The 16,453-nt window shown below is 41.9% G+C and overlaps 1 protein-coding gene across 2 annotated transcripts in view; it reads left to right on the top strand.

Annotated features, from left to right (window-relative positions):
- The window catches only part of UBR1 (ubiquitin protein ligase E3 component n-recognin 1), a 178,909-nt gene extending 163,084 nt beyond the window's left edge, over nt 1–15,825 (top strand). For both annotated transcript variants that reach the window (XM_077261471.1, XM_077261479.1), the window contains exons 37-48: nt 99–195; nt 566–633; nt 725–875; nt 2,742–2,829; nt 3,267–3,403; nt 4,838–4,946; nt 5,466–5,522; nt 6,833–6,910; nt 9,609–9,779; nt 9,887–9,988; nt 13,046–13,208; nt 15,555–15,825. In XM_077261471.1, coding sequence (XP_077117586.1) covers nt 99–195; nt 566–633; nt 725–875; nt 2,742–2,829; nt 3,267–3,403; nt 4,838–4,946; nt 5,466–5,522; nt 6,833–6,910; nt 9,609–9,779; nt 9,887–9,988; nt 13,046–13,187 — 1,200 coding nt within the window. In that variant the 3' untranslated portion in view covers nt 13,188–13,208; nt 15,555–15,825. The remainder of the gene's footprint in view (nt 1–98; nt 196–565; nt 634–724; nt 876–2,741; nt 2,830–3,266; nt 3,404–4,837; nt 4,947–5,465; nt 5,523–6,832; nt 6,911–9,608; nt 9,780–9,886; nt 9,989–13,045; nt 13,209–15,554) is intronic.
- Nucleotides 15,826–16,453: the final 628 nt, after the last annotated feature.

The following is a 16,453-nucleotide window of genomic DNA, read 5'->3' on the forward strand; positions in this document are numbered from 1 at the left end:
TTTCAGGATGCTAGTTTTTTTTTTTTGTTTGTTTGTTTTTTTTATATGGGTTATCGATTTTCCGAGAATGTCTTCTATAACCTTTATTCTTCTTGCAGCATGCTGGTCTTAAATCTTTGGTAAAATTTGCAGAAGCACAAAGAGTCACATGTAGTCAAACTACAATACAGAACCATCTTGTGCAGTTACTGGCAGGTGAGTGTCTGCTATCCATGGTATATAACAAGCTGCAGTGTAAATTTAGTTATAGTTTTCATGTTAGTCATTTTATATATAAAAAAAAAAAAAGCTTTATCAGAAATGTAAATGGTGGATTTTTGGTGCGACTTTGACATGGCCAAGGGCTCATTGCACTGTTGCACCCTGTCAATGACAGTCTCTAAATTTCTGCCTATATTTATTAACATTGCTCACTTTGGAGCTCTACCTTATCTGAATCCCCAGTCCTACAAGGCAACAGTATAAAAAAAAAACAACCCACAGATTAAATCTGATAAATCATTTTCTGTTGCTGAAAACTGATCGGATTATAGTAATCGGCACCTTTTTACTCTTGTATCTATAGTTTTCTTGCCTAGTATAAAGCTGAAGGGAACGCCGTCCTTTCTGACTGTGGACGTGTTCCATCTTTTGGTAAGTTTTGTATGTGCACAGAATAAAGTGGCCCTTTTAATGCCAGTAGTATCTGCAACTATTGTCATTATTCCTCTTTTGTTTCTCTTAGGTGGGATCAGTTTTGGCTTTTCCATCCTTATACTGTGAAGAAGGTGTGGAGCTGCAGCCATCATGTGCAATCTCTTCATACAACCATCTCTACCTCTTCCGCTTGCTCACTATCACTCATATTCTGCAAATCATCTTCTCATCAGCCACAGGTAAATAGAATTACAACAATTTGATGAGATTCCCACCCCTAGAGGGTTTGCCTTAATTTACTAATCAATGCGGACCTCATTAGAGCAAAGATTCAGCTTTTGTTTTTGCTATTTCTTATACCAGTGTGGAGAACTGACGTATAGTCCTGTTCACGTGGATATGACTTGATGGCAGTTCCCGCACTGTTCCGAGTTAAGAGCAAGCATTTAAAAGGGGCAAAAAACTCAAATTGCTAACTACAGGGAGCTGTAACTACACACACCAGCTCTTACCCCCCATTGAGCTGACTGCTGTGCATCCACGGAGCAGGTAAAAAACTGGTAAAAACCAGAAGTGATGAGGTCCTGATCTTCGATCATCTGACTGCGGTGGTCCGTTGACTGAAATGGCGCGTTATCTGATGTGACTCTAACGGTGCCATTCCAATCACCTTACCACTGTAGGCCTCGGAGTTCAGGTGATCAAAGAACGGGATGCCTCTGTTCATTGTCCCTTCACAGACAAATGGAGTGGCCTGCGCTGGATACACCAGCTAGTGTAGTGAGGAAGAGCCAGAGAGTGCTCTACAGTTTTGTTTCATTAACATCCCTGGGGTTTACGTGTGAGACAGACCCTAGCAGTTTGTCCATACAATCATTAAGTGATTGCATTGTCCTTTGTGATGGGAAAATCTCTTTAAATAGGATCCAATTGTTTCTGCATTGGCAGTAAATAAATCAGAACAAAGCATCCCTTATACACAGTATTAAGGCTGCCATACACGTTAGATGGCTGTCGGGCGAACTATGATTTGGAGAGAAACCATATCTGCCAGTTCACCCTGCAACCATCTCATTCAATTGAGTGCTTCTGTGTTCTCTATGGGCATGGTCAGACTGCTGTATGAATCGGACCGCAGTGCACTGACTGGCCGTCGACTCTCCCGACTTGATTGTGACAGCTTCATAAATTTCTATGCTGCTGTGACTCTTGGGTCAGGAAAACCACCGGCCAGTCCGTGCATTGCAATCCATTTTATGTGGCCGTCTGACTGCTCTCTGAGAGAGCCGTCACCAGACATTTCTAGTGGTGTGTTTTGTGAAGTGTATGCCAGCACCATCAGGTGTCCAACCTCCTTTTTCATCTTGTTATATGGCGGCAAAGAATGGGTCAAACGAAGGGCACGCTAGCTAAAGTAATAAAAATGGGAGGAAGTAGAATGCAATAGGTCGAACTCATCGTTCCTTAATATTCTTCTCTTTATTGCACAAGGGTAAAATAGTGGGTTGCAGGGGTGGACTGAATACGTCGTGGACAATGGCCGTGTTTTGCCAAATGGCGCTTCAACGGGGTCTTTGCATGGTCCCGTTGAAGCGCCATTTGGCAAGAAATAGCCGTCATCCACAACGTATTCCATCTACCCCTGCAACCCGCTATTTTAACTTTGTGCAATAAATAGAAGAATTTTAAGGGCCAGAGACCGCAACCCTTCTCATTCTACTTTTTCCCGTGTCTAGTGATGATTTATCTGTGGGAGACAATATGATCAGCAGTCCAAAATCGGATATGCCATATAGATAATTCCCCCTACAAAATATTACCCTGGTCTCCCATACACATTAAACTTCTACTAAACATGTTAATATTGGTGCACTCGGTCTACATTAGTCTGTTAAATGGGGGGGGTGGGGAGGTTCGTTTTTGCTCCTTGTAGCCAGTCAGAGCACAATTGTATAGTTGTGAGCGTAACAATGGTCACAGTAAAGTGGCAGACTTCAGACTGTTCGTTATTATAAAAAAAAAAAAAAAAAAAAAAAAAAAATTGGTAATTTATTATCAATCATTAAAGCTCATACAATATGTTCATTTTTCTTAACCTTTGACAGACAATCTGCCATGTGCAGTGTCACGTGACTGCGAAGAAGCTCGTTATGCGGCTGCTTTGTGCCAGGACCTTTCACTGGTTATTGAAAGGTAAGTGCAGCCGTATTGTTATCTCTACAAAAGATAATAAACCAGAGTTATATTGAATTCAAAGATTAGTATAAAAAATAGAAAGTGTCAATTCAGCAAACCACTCCTGTGTTATATTAAGTATCCCAGGAAACATCCAGGGTAGACACTCTGTGGTCTGGGCGTTCTGCATCATGGAGACTGGTGTAATTACTTTGAAAATCCAGATCAGAATGGCTGTAGAATCGTAGTTCTAAACAGACTCTTTATGGTTAATTGGACTGCTCAGATGTTAATTTGAATATTAAAGCAGGAAAACTTTCAAGAAGAATCATACAGCCATCACCATAAGTACATCCGTGTTCTCTGGTCTGAGATGTAGTAATGAAGGAAGTTTGATTGTAAAATCGGGCAACAGATCTGATTAGGATGTAATTTGTATGATCTATATGTTACAGCTTTAGAGCAGATGATCTTCCCGGCTGGTATATTTGGGACTGTGTGAAAAAAGGGATTGTCCCTTTCCTGCGTTGTTCTGCGCTGTTCTTCCACTATTTGTTAGGAGTGACGCCACCGGATGAGCTGACGTCCTTAGGTAAACTTGAGTGAATAACTTGTACTGTGTCATAAATGTTAAGAGATGTGTAGCGAAATCAAGTAACCACTACCACATGTCAGCTATGGGGTTTTTAAATATTATTCAGGCACTCTGTGGTGAAGGAGTTGGGTATTGTGTAATGCCTAAAGCGTAACTAAACTATCTCGTTGCTTTTTCATATTTGTGAGGCACTTGACTAGCCTTCAGATCAGTGAGTAGACGTCCAAGATTGATAGCGCCCCCCACCAATTGCAAACCAGACCCTAGAAAAGCGTGCACCTTTGGCAGATACAGGAATACAGTGCAGCTCAGGGTATGGCTTCGTAGCCTTGTATCTGTACTCTGAGCTGTGTGATCTCTGGGGGTCTTAGGACCCTGACCCCCATCAATCTGCAGGCAATTCAAGTGACTGCTAAATGTGAAAAATCAGTAAGTATAGTGACTTATTTTTTAAGCTTCTCCATTATATATTGATTTCATCTCCCTTACTACAGATTTTCTCTCCCATTGCTGAAGCCAGAGACAAGACTGTGGTATTAATCTTCCAGCTGTCACTTCAGTTCACCCAAAGGGCAAAAGGGCTCAAGGTACCTTCACACGAAGCGACGCTGCAGCGATAGCGACAACGATGCCGATCGCTGCAGCGTCGCTGTTTGATCGCTGGGGAGCTGTCACACAGACCGCTCTCCAGCGACCAACGATGCCGAGGTCCCCGGGTAACCAGGGTAAACATCGGGTTACTAAGCGCAGGGCCGCGCTTAGTAACCCGATGTTTACCCTGGTTACCAGCGTAAAAGTAAAAAAAACAAACAGTACATGCTCACCTGCTCGTCCTCCAGCGTCTGCTTCCTGACACTGACTGAGCTCCGGCCCTAACAGCACAGCGGTGACGTCACCGCTGTGCTTTCACTTTCACTTTAGGGCCGGCGCTCAGTAAGTGTCAGGAAGCAGACGCTGGAGGACGAGCAGGTGAGCATGTACTGTTTTTTTTTTTTACTTTTACGCTGGTAACCAGGGTAAACATCGGGTTACTAAGCGCGGCCCTGCGCTTGGTAACCCGATGTTTACCCTGGTTACCAGTGTAAAACATCGCTGGTATCGTTGCTTTTGCTTTCAAACACAACGATACACAGCGATCGGACGACCAAATAAAGTTCTGGACTTTATTCAGCGACCAGCGACATCACAGCAGGATCCTGATCGCTGCTGCGTGTCAAACGAAACGATATCTCTAGCCAGGACGCTGCAACGTCACGGATCGCTAGCGATGTCGTTTCGTGTGAAGGTACCTTCAAACCTTCCTGTATCTTTAATCAGATTTGAAGTGAAACCTTCCTGTATCTTTAATCAGATTTGAAGTGAAACCTTCCCTGTATCACGCACTTTTGTGTCCTTCCTCCTAATCTGCATTTTACGCCATTTCTTTTGCAGCGGCTCCAGAAGAAGAGCTGGAGGCTCTGTGCGGCTACCTCTCTCTACCTACTAACTTGTTTGCCCTTTTCCGCGAGTATTGGGACACTGTGAGACCACTTATTCAGAGGTGCGATTTGTGCAATATATCTGTACTACATACACATAAGCTATCGCAAGTGATAAACTATTCTAAAATACTGTGTCTACAAGCCGGTATTACGTGTAAGGGCCAGGAGCTTGCAGAGTGGCCACAGGTTTGTCCTCACAAGCCACCATTCAGACCGGCCCAGATCCATTGCTTCTCTGTGCGCTCAGAGGCTGAATGTTTGGCCTCAGATTGGTATGTTCTGTCACTAAATCCACAGTCAATATTAAATGACATAAAGTTACGTCTGAATGTAATAAAGTGCACGCTCCTTCCTATATTAGTTGCAGTCATCTATTTTTTCCTAAGCCACCCCGGAGACAACGTGTAGAGAATACATGATTCTCAAGCTGTGCCTGATCAGGTATAAATAAATGAAATCTCCCTCTGATCTCCAGCTATAACACACATTGCATGAATTATAGAGTACGACTGAGCAGATTTAGTCTGGGCAATTAGCAGGCCGCAGCTGTCACAACTGTCTCTCCTTCTGTTCTCTAGGTGGGGATCGGACCCCGCTGTCCTAGGCGTCCTTACTGGTGAAAGAAGCGCAATCAGGTTAGACTACTTCTAAAACTGTTTCAGTACAATCGCCAAATTTTCAGTGCATTTCAGGTTTTAAATTGATTTTTCTCCACCCTCCCCCCAACAATCAGCTGTTTGAAGGGGCTGCAGCTTCTTGCTCTTGGTTGACCTACACACAGCCTTGTAATGTCTGTGCCGTGTACTGCAGCAGTGTAACATTCACTTCAATGGGATCTGATTTGGGATTTGCATTAGCCATCACTTTTCTAAGTGGATGATAGACTTGAAAGGACGTGTGCATTCACTGTCCTGGTAATTAATTTTATCTTCATCCAAAATGTGATGTCCACTTGAAATAGTGGTCGCATGGTTTCAAATCCCAAACCAAATCACTTCACCATCATAGAGTTTTGGCAACTCGTAATGCATGTTAAGGACTACTCAGCTCCATTCTGACTTCTACATGCCATCCAGTAGAGTTTTTCCTATCCATCGTACATCCACACGGAGTGAGCTGTGCATATTTCAATGTTTTATCCATCAAGCCCTTTGCTGTTGTATTAACCCTATGAGATCCTTTCTCTTTGTTTCCCTCTACTGCCAATCCTCTGACTTCAATGGGATCACACTGCAATAAGTTAGTGTAAGCCCTCCTCCAATATACATGGCCAGCTTGAAAGGTGACTATCTCTTCAAAAGACTATTTGTATATTACAGAGACGGAAAAATGCTGCTAAGTGGGGGGCCAGGTCCCCAAACCCCCAACGATTGCTATAAACACAGCTCTGATTAGCATGGGTTCTGTATGAGCTGTGTAAGAGCTCAATACGTTCTTGAGTCCGTATACCATTCTCATCACAGCAGTTTTTAAGTGATAACTGGCGGATCTCAAGACCCAGAATTTTCTGTCTCAATAATATATAAAAAAAAAAAAGTCTATAAAAAGGATCTGGGTAATGGCTTTGGTGTGTACATTGCCGCTAAGATTGTGGCGCAAATGACCTGTGGTCTAATTACTGTATGAAGCAGGTTTTTGGACGTAGGATGCATGATTGGCCAAAGTTTGCCCTTACTAGGAGTCCCACATCATGTGCATTTTTACTTAACGACCAGTTCTTGAATTCTGCAGTCAGATCTCTTTTAAAGGCTGGAACTCTGACTGTGAATAGGAGGTGTCATCCGTTAATATAAAAAATATATTCTATATTGGCTTTTACAGTATCATAATAAAAGTATTATCATAACCTCTGGTACAGCATCTTGTGGCACAGAACATTGTCTAAGATCAGAATATCACGAAATCACATTGCCGAATAACACAGATCAACACTCATCTGCTGCAGGTACCCAAGAAGTCTCAACTCCCTGACGGAGCTGCCGGAAGATTATAGCGTTCTGCTCAATCAAGCTTCCCATTTCAGGTATAGTTCTTTACAGCAGTTCCCTGCCCAATGTTTCCATTACAGTATAAAATCTAACTCTGTGCACAAGGGCTGAGCTGTGGTGGTTGTCACTGTGGGGTGGACGATGTGTCCAGTCCCAGGAGCATCACCTTCATGTGGGACATCTAAGAAGCTGCGTTATATTATAAAACTCCGTTCACATTTCCATTTTTTTTTAGTTGCAGTTTAGGGATCAGCAAATGGATCCATTTTGGGCATACGTTTTCCTAACTGATGCATGTAGACACCTCCCATCCCCATTGATTATACTGGGACCTGTTTGATTTCCATTTGGTGTCCGTTGTTAGATCAGAAGATAAAGTGCAGCATGCAGAACCTTTTCTCTCATTGTAAAAAAAACAAACATACAATATGTAACCCCGACAGTCCCCATAATGATCAATGGAGACCCTCAGTTTCCATGTGTTTTGAGCATTAATTTTGGGTATAAATCTTGTCATACATAGTATTGGAATACACGACTGTGGGATGATAACAGTAAGTAAAAACAAAGTTTTGGTTCTGCTTGGTGGTGGGCTTTTTTACTCTTCTGGGACTTCAGGCCCCCCAGTTTTCGACAACTGTCTGTACAAGGCATGAATTATATTTGATCTTCTGCAATTTTTTTTCCTTCCATTTTTAGCCACCATTTTCTTTTAGATGGTGTAGATGTTGCCCACCTTTTTCCTTCACCCCAGAGAAGACATACTATGCACTACACAGTAGTATAGCACCCTTCAGATTCCCCATCTCCTCAGGCTGTTCCTGCACGTATCTAAAGACAAGCAGGGCAAGTATAACTACCACCATTGTCCCCCTCCTTCCCTATATTTTTTTTTCTTTGGGTTCCCTTCTGGGTGGTTTCTGAGTGCTATATCCCTACTTTTTTATTCCCATTTGGGCTCTCTACCGGGATACTTTAATAGAGGCCTGAGCTGTCATTGCTCCTCACCTTACAGGCATCTGGTGGAGACTTGGGACCTCCAGCCTTATTCTGTCTGCGCTTCGGGAGTCTCCCTTTAATCTTTTTCTCAGCATCTTGTATTAGTTTCTTTTGTGGAAGATGGCTTTTTTGGTGACGATAACCTGCATTCACAGGGTGTCTGAGCTCGATGCTTTTTCCTGCAGGGCTCCCTTTCTTGTTCTCATCAAGACAAGGTCGTCTTGCACCATCGGACATCCTGTTTTCCAGAGATAGTTTTGTGGCTTTCCACATTACGAAGGAAATTGTCCTTCCCTCCTTTTGCCCACTTCCCGTTCATCCCTGGGAGTGTTGTCTCCACCGTCTAGATTTGGTCAGAGCTGTTATGGCCTACGGTTCTGTTACAACGGCTTTGTAACATTGTGCTAACCTCTCTCATTTCTCCTTCAGATAGGTAAACTGAGTGGGATGGTAACCCTGTTCATCCCATTGTTAATACAGAACAGTCACTAGTGGTCACGCTGTGTCCTCTTTTTGGGACCAAATAGTCAGGGCTCACAACGCCATGCATCTTAAAGACTTTTTTTTTTCCATTACAATCTATTGGATTTTTCCAGTTTGTCCTCCTGTGGTCCCTAGTCCATACAGGTCACTTTTTTCTCCTAGATCCTTCCCTACTCTAGTCTTTTTTGATTTGTGGAGAATTCTTCCTCTTTTGGACTCTGCTGTAGTTTAAGCCAGTCAGTGAAAGACCAGCTAGGGTTTATATCTCTGCTGTTTGTTCTTTACCCTGCACCTATCTTTGTCTTTTTTAAGTAGTAGGTGGCATATTCTTGAACAGTACGTACTAAACTTCAAATACAAAATAAAAGATTTTGTTTTATTCACTCTGGGATCTTTCTATTTCAGTACATTTTCTATTCCGTAGAGGATTGCATTCTGCTCTGCCATCCTGTTCTTTGAGAGGAAGGTGAAGCACTCGACATCCTTTTAGCTAGCATAGGTCATAGGTGCAGTCATCTAGTTTGTCGTTAGGGCTATCACCGCTCACGCAGGAACCACTAGAGTCTGTGGGATCAGGATTTTTAGTCTGTACAGAGCTAGAAAAGTCAGTTTTTTTAGTGTTCACTATTTTCCTAAGTGTGTTGCTACACTATCATAACACATTGGGGAAACACAGCTTCCACCCTATTCCTGGTTCTTCTGTCCTTAGGTTCACAATTACTTGTTACAGAATTGTTTTTTGTGCTAAACTGAGCTGCCTAGTGAGTGTAGCTCACCAGGCAGAGCCAACACTTACCATCCCCCACCCCACCCCCCACGTAGTCTTGAGCTTCCTAGTGGCAAATGTTTCCTATATCCACGGTCCTGTACCTTCCACTATGCAACTAGAAACGGATTTTATGTTAAGTACAGAAATCCATTTACTATCTAAAGGGTTGTATTTAACAGCCAAAAAGAACTTTTGATTTGTGTTTAAAATGTAACTTAAAGCAAAATACCGATGTACTGGGGTTTTCTTTCCAAATCTGCAGATAATGCCCCATTTCAGCCAGACTTGTGCAATCCCAGAAGATTTTAGGTTTTCTTGATGTATAACTTTGAAACGTTTTCAGAGTGTGGCTGAAATGCCAGCAGTTTGGGAAAATAACAATATATTGATAAGTTGAATTATGTGAAATTTTAACACAAAGGAGCAGACTTATTTTTTTTTTTTTAATTTCATGAGATTACTTGTACACATCATGTTTTTAGGTGCCCAAAATCCCAGGAAACTGAACGGAAACACCCGGTGTTATGTCTACTGTGTGGGGTCATACTGTGCTCTCAGAACACATGTTGTCAGGAGGAGCTCAATGGAGACGAGCTGGGGGCCTGCACGGCACATGCTCTGCACTGCGGAGCTGGGATCTGTATATTCCTCAAGTGAGTCATTTACTTCATCAAACTACAGATGCATACTGGTGACTGTAAGGGGGAGGCAGGAGCTGGCAATTTTTGTGGTTAGACATGTATCGTCTCATATTTTCCAGGATTAGAGAATGTAAAGTTATTCTTATCGAATGGAAAACAAGAGGTTGCTTCTACCCAGCACCATATCTGGACCAATATGGGGAAACCGATCCTGGTTTAAAGTAAGATTTATATGCCGTATTCAAATGAGAGGTAAACTTTTCTTTAGATTTGGCGTATAAATCGTGAAATGCACCCAAGACGCATGATATTGTGGGACAATAGTAAGCAATGAGTGCTCTTTTGGTATACATCAGGGTGAATATATACACTCACCGGCCACTTTATTAGGTACACCATGCTAGTAACGGGTTGGACCCCCTTTTGCCTTCAGAACTGCCTCAATTCTTCATGGCATAGATTCAACAAGGTGCTGGAAGCATTCCTCAGAGATTTTGGTCCATATTGACATGATGGCATCACACAGTTGCCGCAGATTTGTCGGCTGCACATCCCAAAGATGCTCCATACAAGGCAGGATGGATCCATGCTTTCATGTTGTTTACGCCAAATTCTGACCCTACCATCCGAATGTCGCAGCAGAAATCGAGACTCATCAGACCAAGCAACGTTTTTCCAATCTTCTACTGTCCAATTTCGATGAGCTTGTACAAATTGTAGCCTCAGTTTCCTGTTCTTAGCTGAAAGGAGTGGTACCCGGTGTGGTCTTCTGCTGCTGTAGCCCATCTGCCTCAAAGTTCGACGCACTGTGCGTTCAGAGATGCTCTTAGGCCTACCTTGGTTGTAACGGGTGGCGATTTGAGTCACTGTTGCCTTTCTATCAGCTCGAACCAGTCTGCCCATTCTCCTCTGACCTCTGGCATCAACAAGGCATTTCCGCCCACAGAACTGCCACTCACTGGATTTTTTTTCTTTTTCGGACCATTCTCTGTAAACCCTAGAGATGGTTGGGCGTGAAAATCCCAGTAGATCAGCAGTTTCTGAAATACTCAGACCAGCCCTTCTGGCACCAACAACCATGCCACGTTCAAAGGCACTCAAATCACCTTTCTTCCCCATACTGATGCTCGGTTTGAACTGCAGGAGATTGTCTTGACCATGTCTACATGCCTAAATGCACTGAGTTGCCGCCATGTGATTGGCTGATTAGAAATTAAGTGTTAACAAGAAGTTGGACAGGTGTACCTAATAAAGTGGCCGGTGAGTGTATATATCTTTATTTTTATATAGCGCTAACATATTTCAAGCCTGAAAAAGGATAAAGATATCCGAAACGTCGCCACGCCGTTCAGGCATTAAAGCCCCTTTTTTCTATCTTTTTGTGCTGTCTTTCTTTTTTTCATCTGTTACCAAAGACCATTTCAACAGTGGTTGGGAAGACGCTGCACTACAATTTGGTAATATAAGATGCTGTTCCGATTTTGAAATATATATATATATATATATATATATATATATATATATATATATACACACTCAAAAATAAAGGGAACGCCACATTCATTACATAGTGGAATGCGTTGAGAAGAATAAAACCTAAAAATGATCAATGTAAATTCAAATTAATATCCCATGGAGGTCTGAATTTGGAATGGTACTCAAAATCAAAGTGGAAAATCAAATTACAGGCTGATCCAACCTTAGTGGAAATGCCTCAAAACAAGGAACTGATGCTCAGTAGTGTGTGGCCACCAGGTGCCTGTATGACCTCCTTACAACGCCTGGGCATGCTCCTGATGAGGCGGCGGATGGTCTCCTGATGGATCTCCTCCCAGACCTGGACAAAAGCCTCCGCCAACTCCTGGACAGTCTGTGGTGTTGTGACTTTGGTGGATGGTGCGAGACATCATGTCCCAGATGTGTTCACTCGGATTCAGGTCTGGGGAACGGGCGGGCTAGTCCATAGCTTCAATGCCTTCATCTTGCAGGAACTGCTGACACACTCCAGCTACCTCTGGCGAGCACATGGAGGGCTTTGCGGCCCTCCAAAGAAATGCCACCCCACACCATTACTGACCCACTGCCTTGGGTGCCTTTACTGTGTGCAAAGCATCATGAAATTTGAATATTGCCAAAAGATTTTGAGTTGCAACCCCCCGAGGAAGCTCGGTACGCGAAACGCGCGTCGGGGCTTGCAGTGGACGTATCCAGCAGTTAACCTCACATAGGTAAGCAGCAGTGATGGCACCTTTTTTGATGGTTTGTTTTTTTATAAGGATCGGGCTACGTGCAATATGGGAAGGAACTGTATAGGGTAAGAATAGTCGGTTTATATCCCATAGTAAGACTCATGGTCCCTGTGGGGCTATTTTTACCCATTCTCTACATCCCTAAAGGCTGTCTGTATGCCCCATATTAATCAATATTATATTTGTGCTGCACTGTGGTGCACCCTTACATTTGTGAATGTGGATTTTCCTGCTGGAATCGTTCATTTCATCATCCATTGACCCTCATCATATTTACCTACTGTGTAATTAATTTTATTAAAAATGTGGTATCAGGATATTAATAAAATTTATTTTTTTATGTTAATCTGGTGACATCATGTCCATTTTGGGGCAGTATGCTCTTGGTTCATTTGTAGGATCACAAATGTAGTTCCCAGTTTCACAAAGCTGGGTTTGTGTCATAGGTCATAAGTCTTCCAGCTAGACAATGACCCCAAACACACTTCAAGAAGCCCCCTGAAATGAATGGAAACAAAGCGCCAGAGTTCTGAAGTGGACAGCAATGACTCCGGATCTAAATCCCATTGAACACCTGAGATCTTAAAATTGCTGTTGTGAGAAGGTGGCATCAAATATGAGAGACCTGGGGCAGTTTGCAAAAGTGTGGTCCAAAATTCCAGCTGAGAGGTGTAAGCAGCTTGTAGATGGTTATAGGAAGCGATTGATTGCAGTTATTTATTCCACAGGGTATGCAAACAAATATTAAGTTGAGGGTGCCAACAATTTCGTCCAGACCATTTTTGGGGTTTTGTCTGAAATGCTATCCAATTTGCCTTTTTTTGTTTTGTTTTATTTCCTTTGTGTGTACTGTAACAGCACAAAAAAGTGTATAACAAAACGTGTAATTGCAGTAATTTTCTGGGAGAAGCACTTCGTTTTCTGGAACAACTTCAAGGGTGCAAACAGTTTTGGCCATGACGAACTATATATATTATGTAATATATTTAATATATTTTAATTTATCATTTTCTTTGGTCCCTTACAAAGGCGTGGGAATCCTCTACGGCTCTCCCATGAAAGATACCGAAAGCTGCACCTCATGTGGCAACAGCACTGCATTATCGAGGAAATTGCTCGGAGTTTAGAGATAAACCAAACCTTTTTTGGCTTTAATTGGAGTCTGCTTTAAATGTCTCAACATATGCAATTGGTAAGACGTTTATGTATTATGTTATATTTGCATCATAATAGCCAACAAATTTATTACATTTACTTTTGCATGGACTTCTGTTAACTTATTTGGTTTTTCACCAAACATTTATAGTAGTTAACCTGTTAGTATGCAGTGGACCATCTATATCTGGTTGAGAAAGCTCAGCAGATCTAAAGCCGGTCATTCACATGTGATAATTGTTGAGCGACACTTCGGTAGACTGTCGCCCGTCTCCCCTTACACATGAGTGCTAGGCTTTGCTAAATATTTGTGATTTAAATGGGGGAAATAGAAGAAAGCCACCATCACACTGTTCTGTCAACTAATGATCTCCCCTGAAAATTTAAGGTTTGGCTTTTCAAATTCCACCGTCCTGATCTTTCTTTCCGATCAGGTGGTCCCCGTACGTCCCAGATGGTCGGCCAGTCAGGTTTGTGTACAAATGTGTATGGAGGACTTGTGATAAGGGATTGCTTGCTAATCGCTGAGGGGTTTGACCCCTGGAAGCCTTCAGCCATTCTGAAATTGAGGCTTTGGCAGCCCCATCCTAAATGGAGCAAAGGTGCTCGTTCTCAGCCTCGGCTTTGTGCATTGCCTATGGAGCTTCTGAGCGCAGCAGTCCCACAGATATTCAATGGAGTGGAAATAACCCTTTAGGTTGTGGACAGTTGGGAGTAGGTGGGATCATGTTTTTGTTTTTTCATGTACATTCTGTACATGTAACACTGACAAGTAAGGGAGTTTTGATCTTTTGGGAATATAAAGCAGAAAAGCTGCATTTGACATAAAGATAAAAGCACATACCCCCCTTTCAAATTCCACATCCATTCTGTGCCAGTAGTATCGTACTGTACCATACATACTAATCAGTAATTGCAACACGCCTTCTGTATATAATGACCTCGCACTGCAACCATTAATTGTCACTGGTCACTCTATGCCCTCTCTTCTTGCTTCATGTGGATTCTACATTATCCAGTGTCCTCTGCTTCGTGCTCCTCTGCGCAGGTGCACTTTTGTGCCTTGCCAATGGCAGAGTATGGTAGTGTGCATGTGTCAGGGCTCTCTGGCCTGTCCCTACACATGCATATTACAATACTTTGCTCTGCCTTCAGCAGGGAGAAGTGCGCCTGTGTAGGAACGTAATGGGTGACGCTGTGTGGATGACGTAGAACTCATCCACATGAAGCAAGAAGAGAGAAGGCAAGGCGCCAGATCATAAACAGCGACTCCAATTGGACTGGACCGCCTTGTAGGGGAGTATAATAACTTTTTTCTCTTTTTTTTTTTTTTTTTCTTCATTGGGGAACACTAGGAACCATGGGTGTATGCTGCTGACACTGGGCACAAAAAAAAGGGTTTAACTCCTTCTCAGCAGTGTATACCCAGGCAAGGAGCTAATCAGTTATTGAGAAAGAAGTACTGTAGGTAAGGAGATAAGATTACCCTAAATTTAAACAACAAAGGCACAATCAAGGGCGTGTACTGTGTCCACCTATGAAGGCTCAGAAAGATTTTTAAGTTTAGTACCCAAAATCCTCTTTCCTCTTGCATAACAAAAAACCATGGGACTCCTTAAAGTGGTCCCTAGGGTAGAAAAAAAACAGCTACTCATGGCCTCCTGTGTCCCCCAATGAAGGCTCCAAGAGATTTTACTGTGTGTACCCAAATTATGTGTGTAAACTGTAAAGCGCTGCGGAATATGTTAGCGCTATATAAAAATAAAGATTATTATGATTAATCTTTTTTTTTTTTTATTATTGTTATTTTAAATCTACTGGAATACAGTTTACGCACATACAGACAGCATTCTAGAATGCTGTCACATAGGGCATACAGTTACTGGCCCTACTTTATATGGGAAAACCTGGTGACTGATTACCTTTTAAATAGACATGGGATGTCCTAATATTTTTAAAAGTGCAAGAAATTTGAAATGACCAAATATAAGACCTATTTTGCCTTGAAAATCTGAACATACCAATTAAAGGGAATCTTGCAAGTACAAAACAGTTCAAAACAAGCACAGACACTCGCTTCACCCTGTCACCCTTTGCGTGGATGAGCAGTTAAGTGCAACTTCTCCCCTTCTTGTTTTTCTATCCATGTCCACTTTCGTGCAATTCCAATTTATTCAAAGCTGTCAATAAAAAAAAAAAAAAAAAAAGAGGAGGCTGATGCAAAACAAGTTGGTAGAAAAGTTCACTGAGCTGCTCGGCCACACCAAGGGTGCTCTAAGCGCTTGTGCTGACACATCCTATAATGTTGTACGCATGTACTTTCCTGCATTGTATTAGATAGATCTTTATATTGCAATATGTTTGTGTTTTTGTTTTTTTATAGGGACAAGCTTTAATTCATATATCTTCACATGCTAATGGCCGCCATGTATGTGGATATATTTTTTTTACTTGGATAATCACATGATTAATAAAGGATTCCCCACACCAACGTAAAGAGAAGCCAAAATGTGCTGCATTATTAAACTATTTTATATGTTTACGTCAGTTCTCATGATATTGGATAAACTTTGTCTAGTATACCTGGCTTTAGAAACCAATTTATGATTATTTTTTTTGTAAAGAATGAAAATAAAGCATATTTGAAAACACGATATGTAAGTTGCTGTGCTTCTTTCTATCTGTGGGGGGAAAAAAGAAAAAAAAATGTTTTAGTTCTGGAACGATTCACAGTTATGGAAAATGTAAACTATGATTAAATTAATAGTTCACATAACTAATCCGGTCAGTTTTGTTTATTTCTATTGTATATTTAAGCAACAGTATAAATGAAGCATATGGCTTTGTAGGAATTATAGCCCATATAACAATCCACCTTTGGTACTCAAATCCATTTTTGCATTCTGCATAAACTGTTTGCTCAAATATGCTGATTAGGGTTCTAGGTGCACATTGGGTGTGGTCAAAAGTCTGTTTGACATACTGCCTAAGTTTTCTTTCTGTTTTTGCATCGGCCTTTTCAGCTTTGCCCATTAATTTTCAATAGGATTGAGATCAGGGCTTTGTGATGGCCACTCCAAAAACAATGACTTTATCCTTAAGCCACTTTACCATTTTAGCAGTATGCTTTGGGTCCTTGTCCATTTTGAAAATCCATTTCCGCCCAAGCTTTAACTTCCTGTCTGATGTCTTGAGATGTTGCTTCAGTATTGCCACATAATCTTCTTTTCTCCTTATGCCATCTACTAGGTGAAGTGCATCAGTCCCTTCTGCAGCAAAACA

The sequence above is a fragment of the Ranitomeya variabilis genome, chromosome 1 (assembly GCF_051348905.1).
Source record: "Ranitomeya variabilis isolate aRanVar5 chromosome 1, aRanVar5.hap1, whole genome shotgun sequence".
NCBI classification, from domain to species: domain Eukaryota; kingdom Metazoa; phylum Chordata; class Amphibia; order Anura; family Dendrobatidae; genus Ranitomeya; species Ranitomeya variabilis.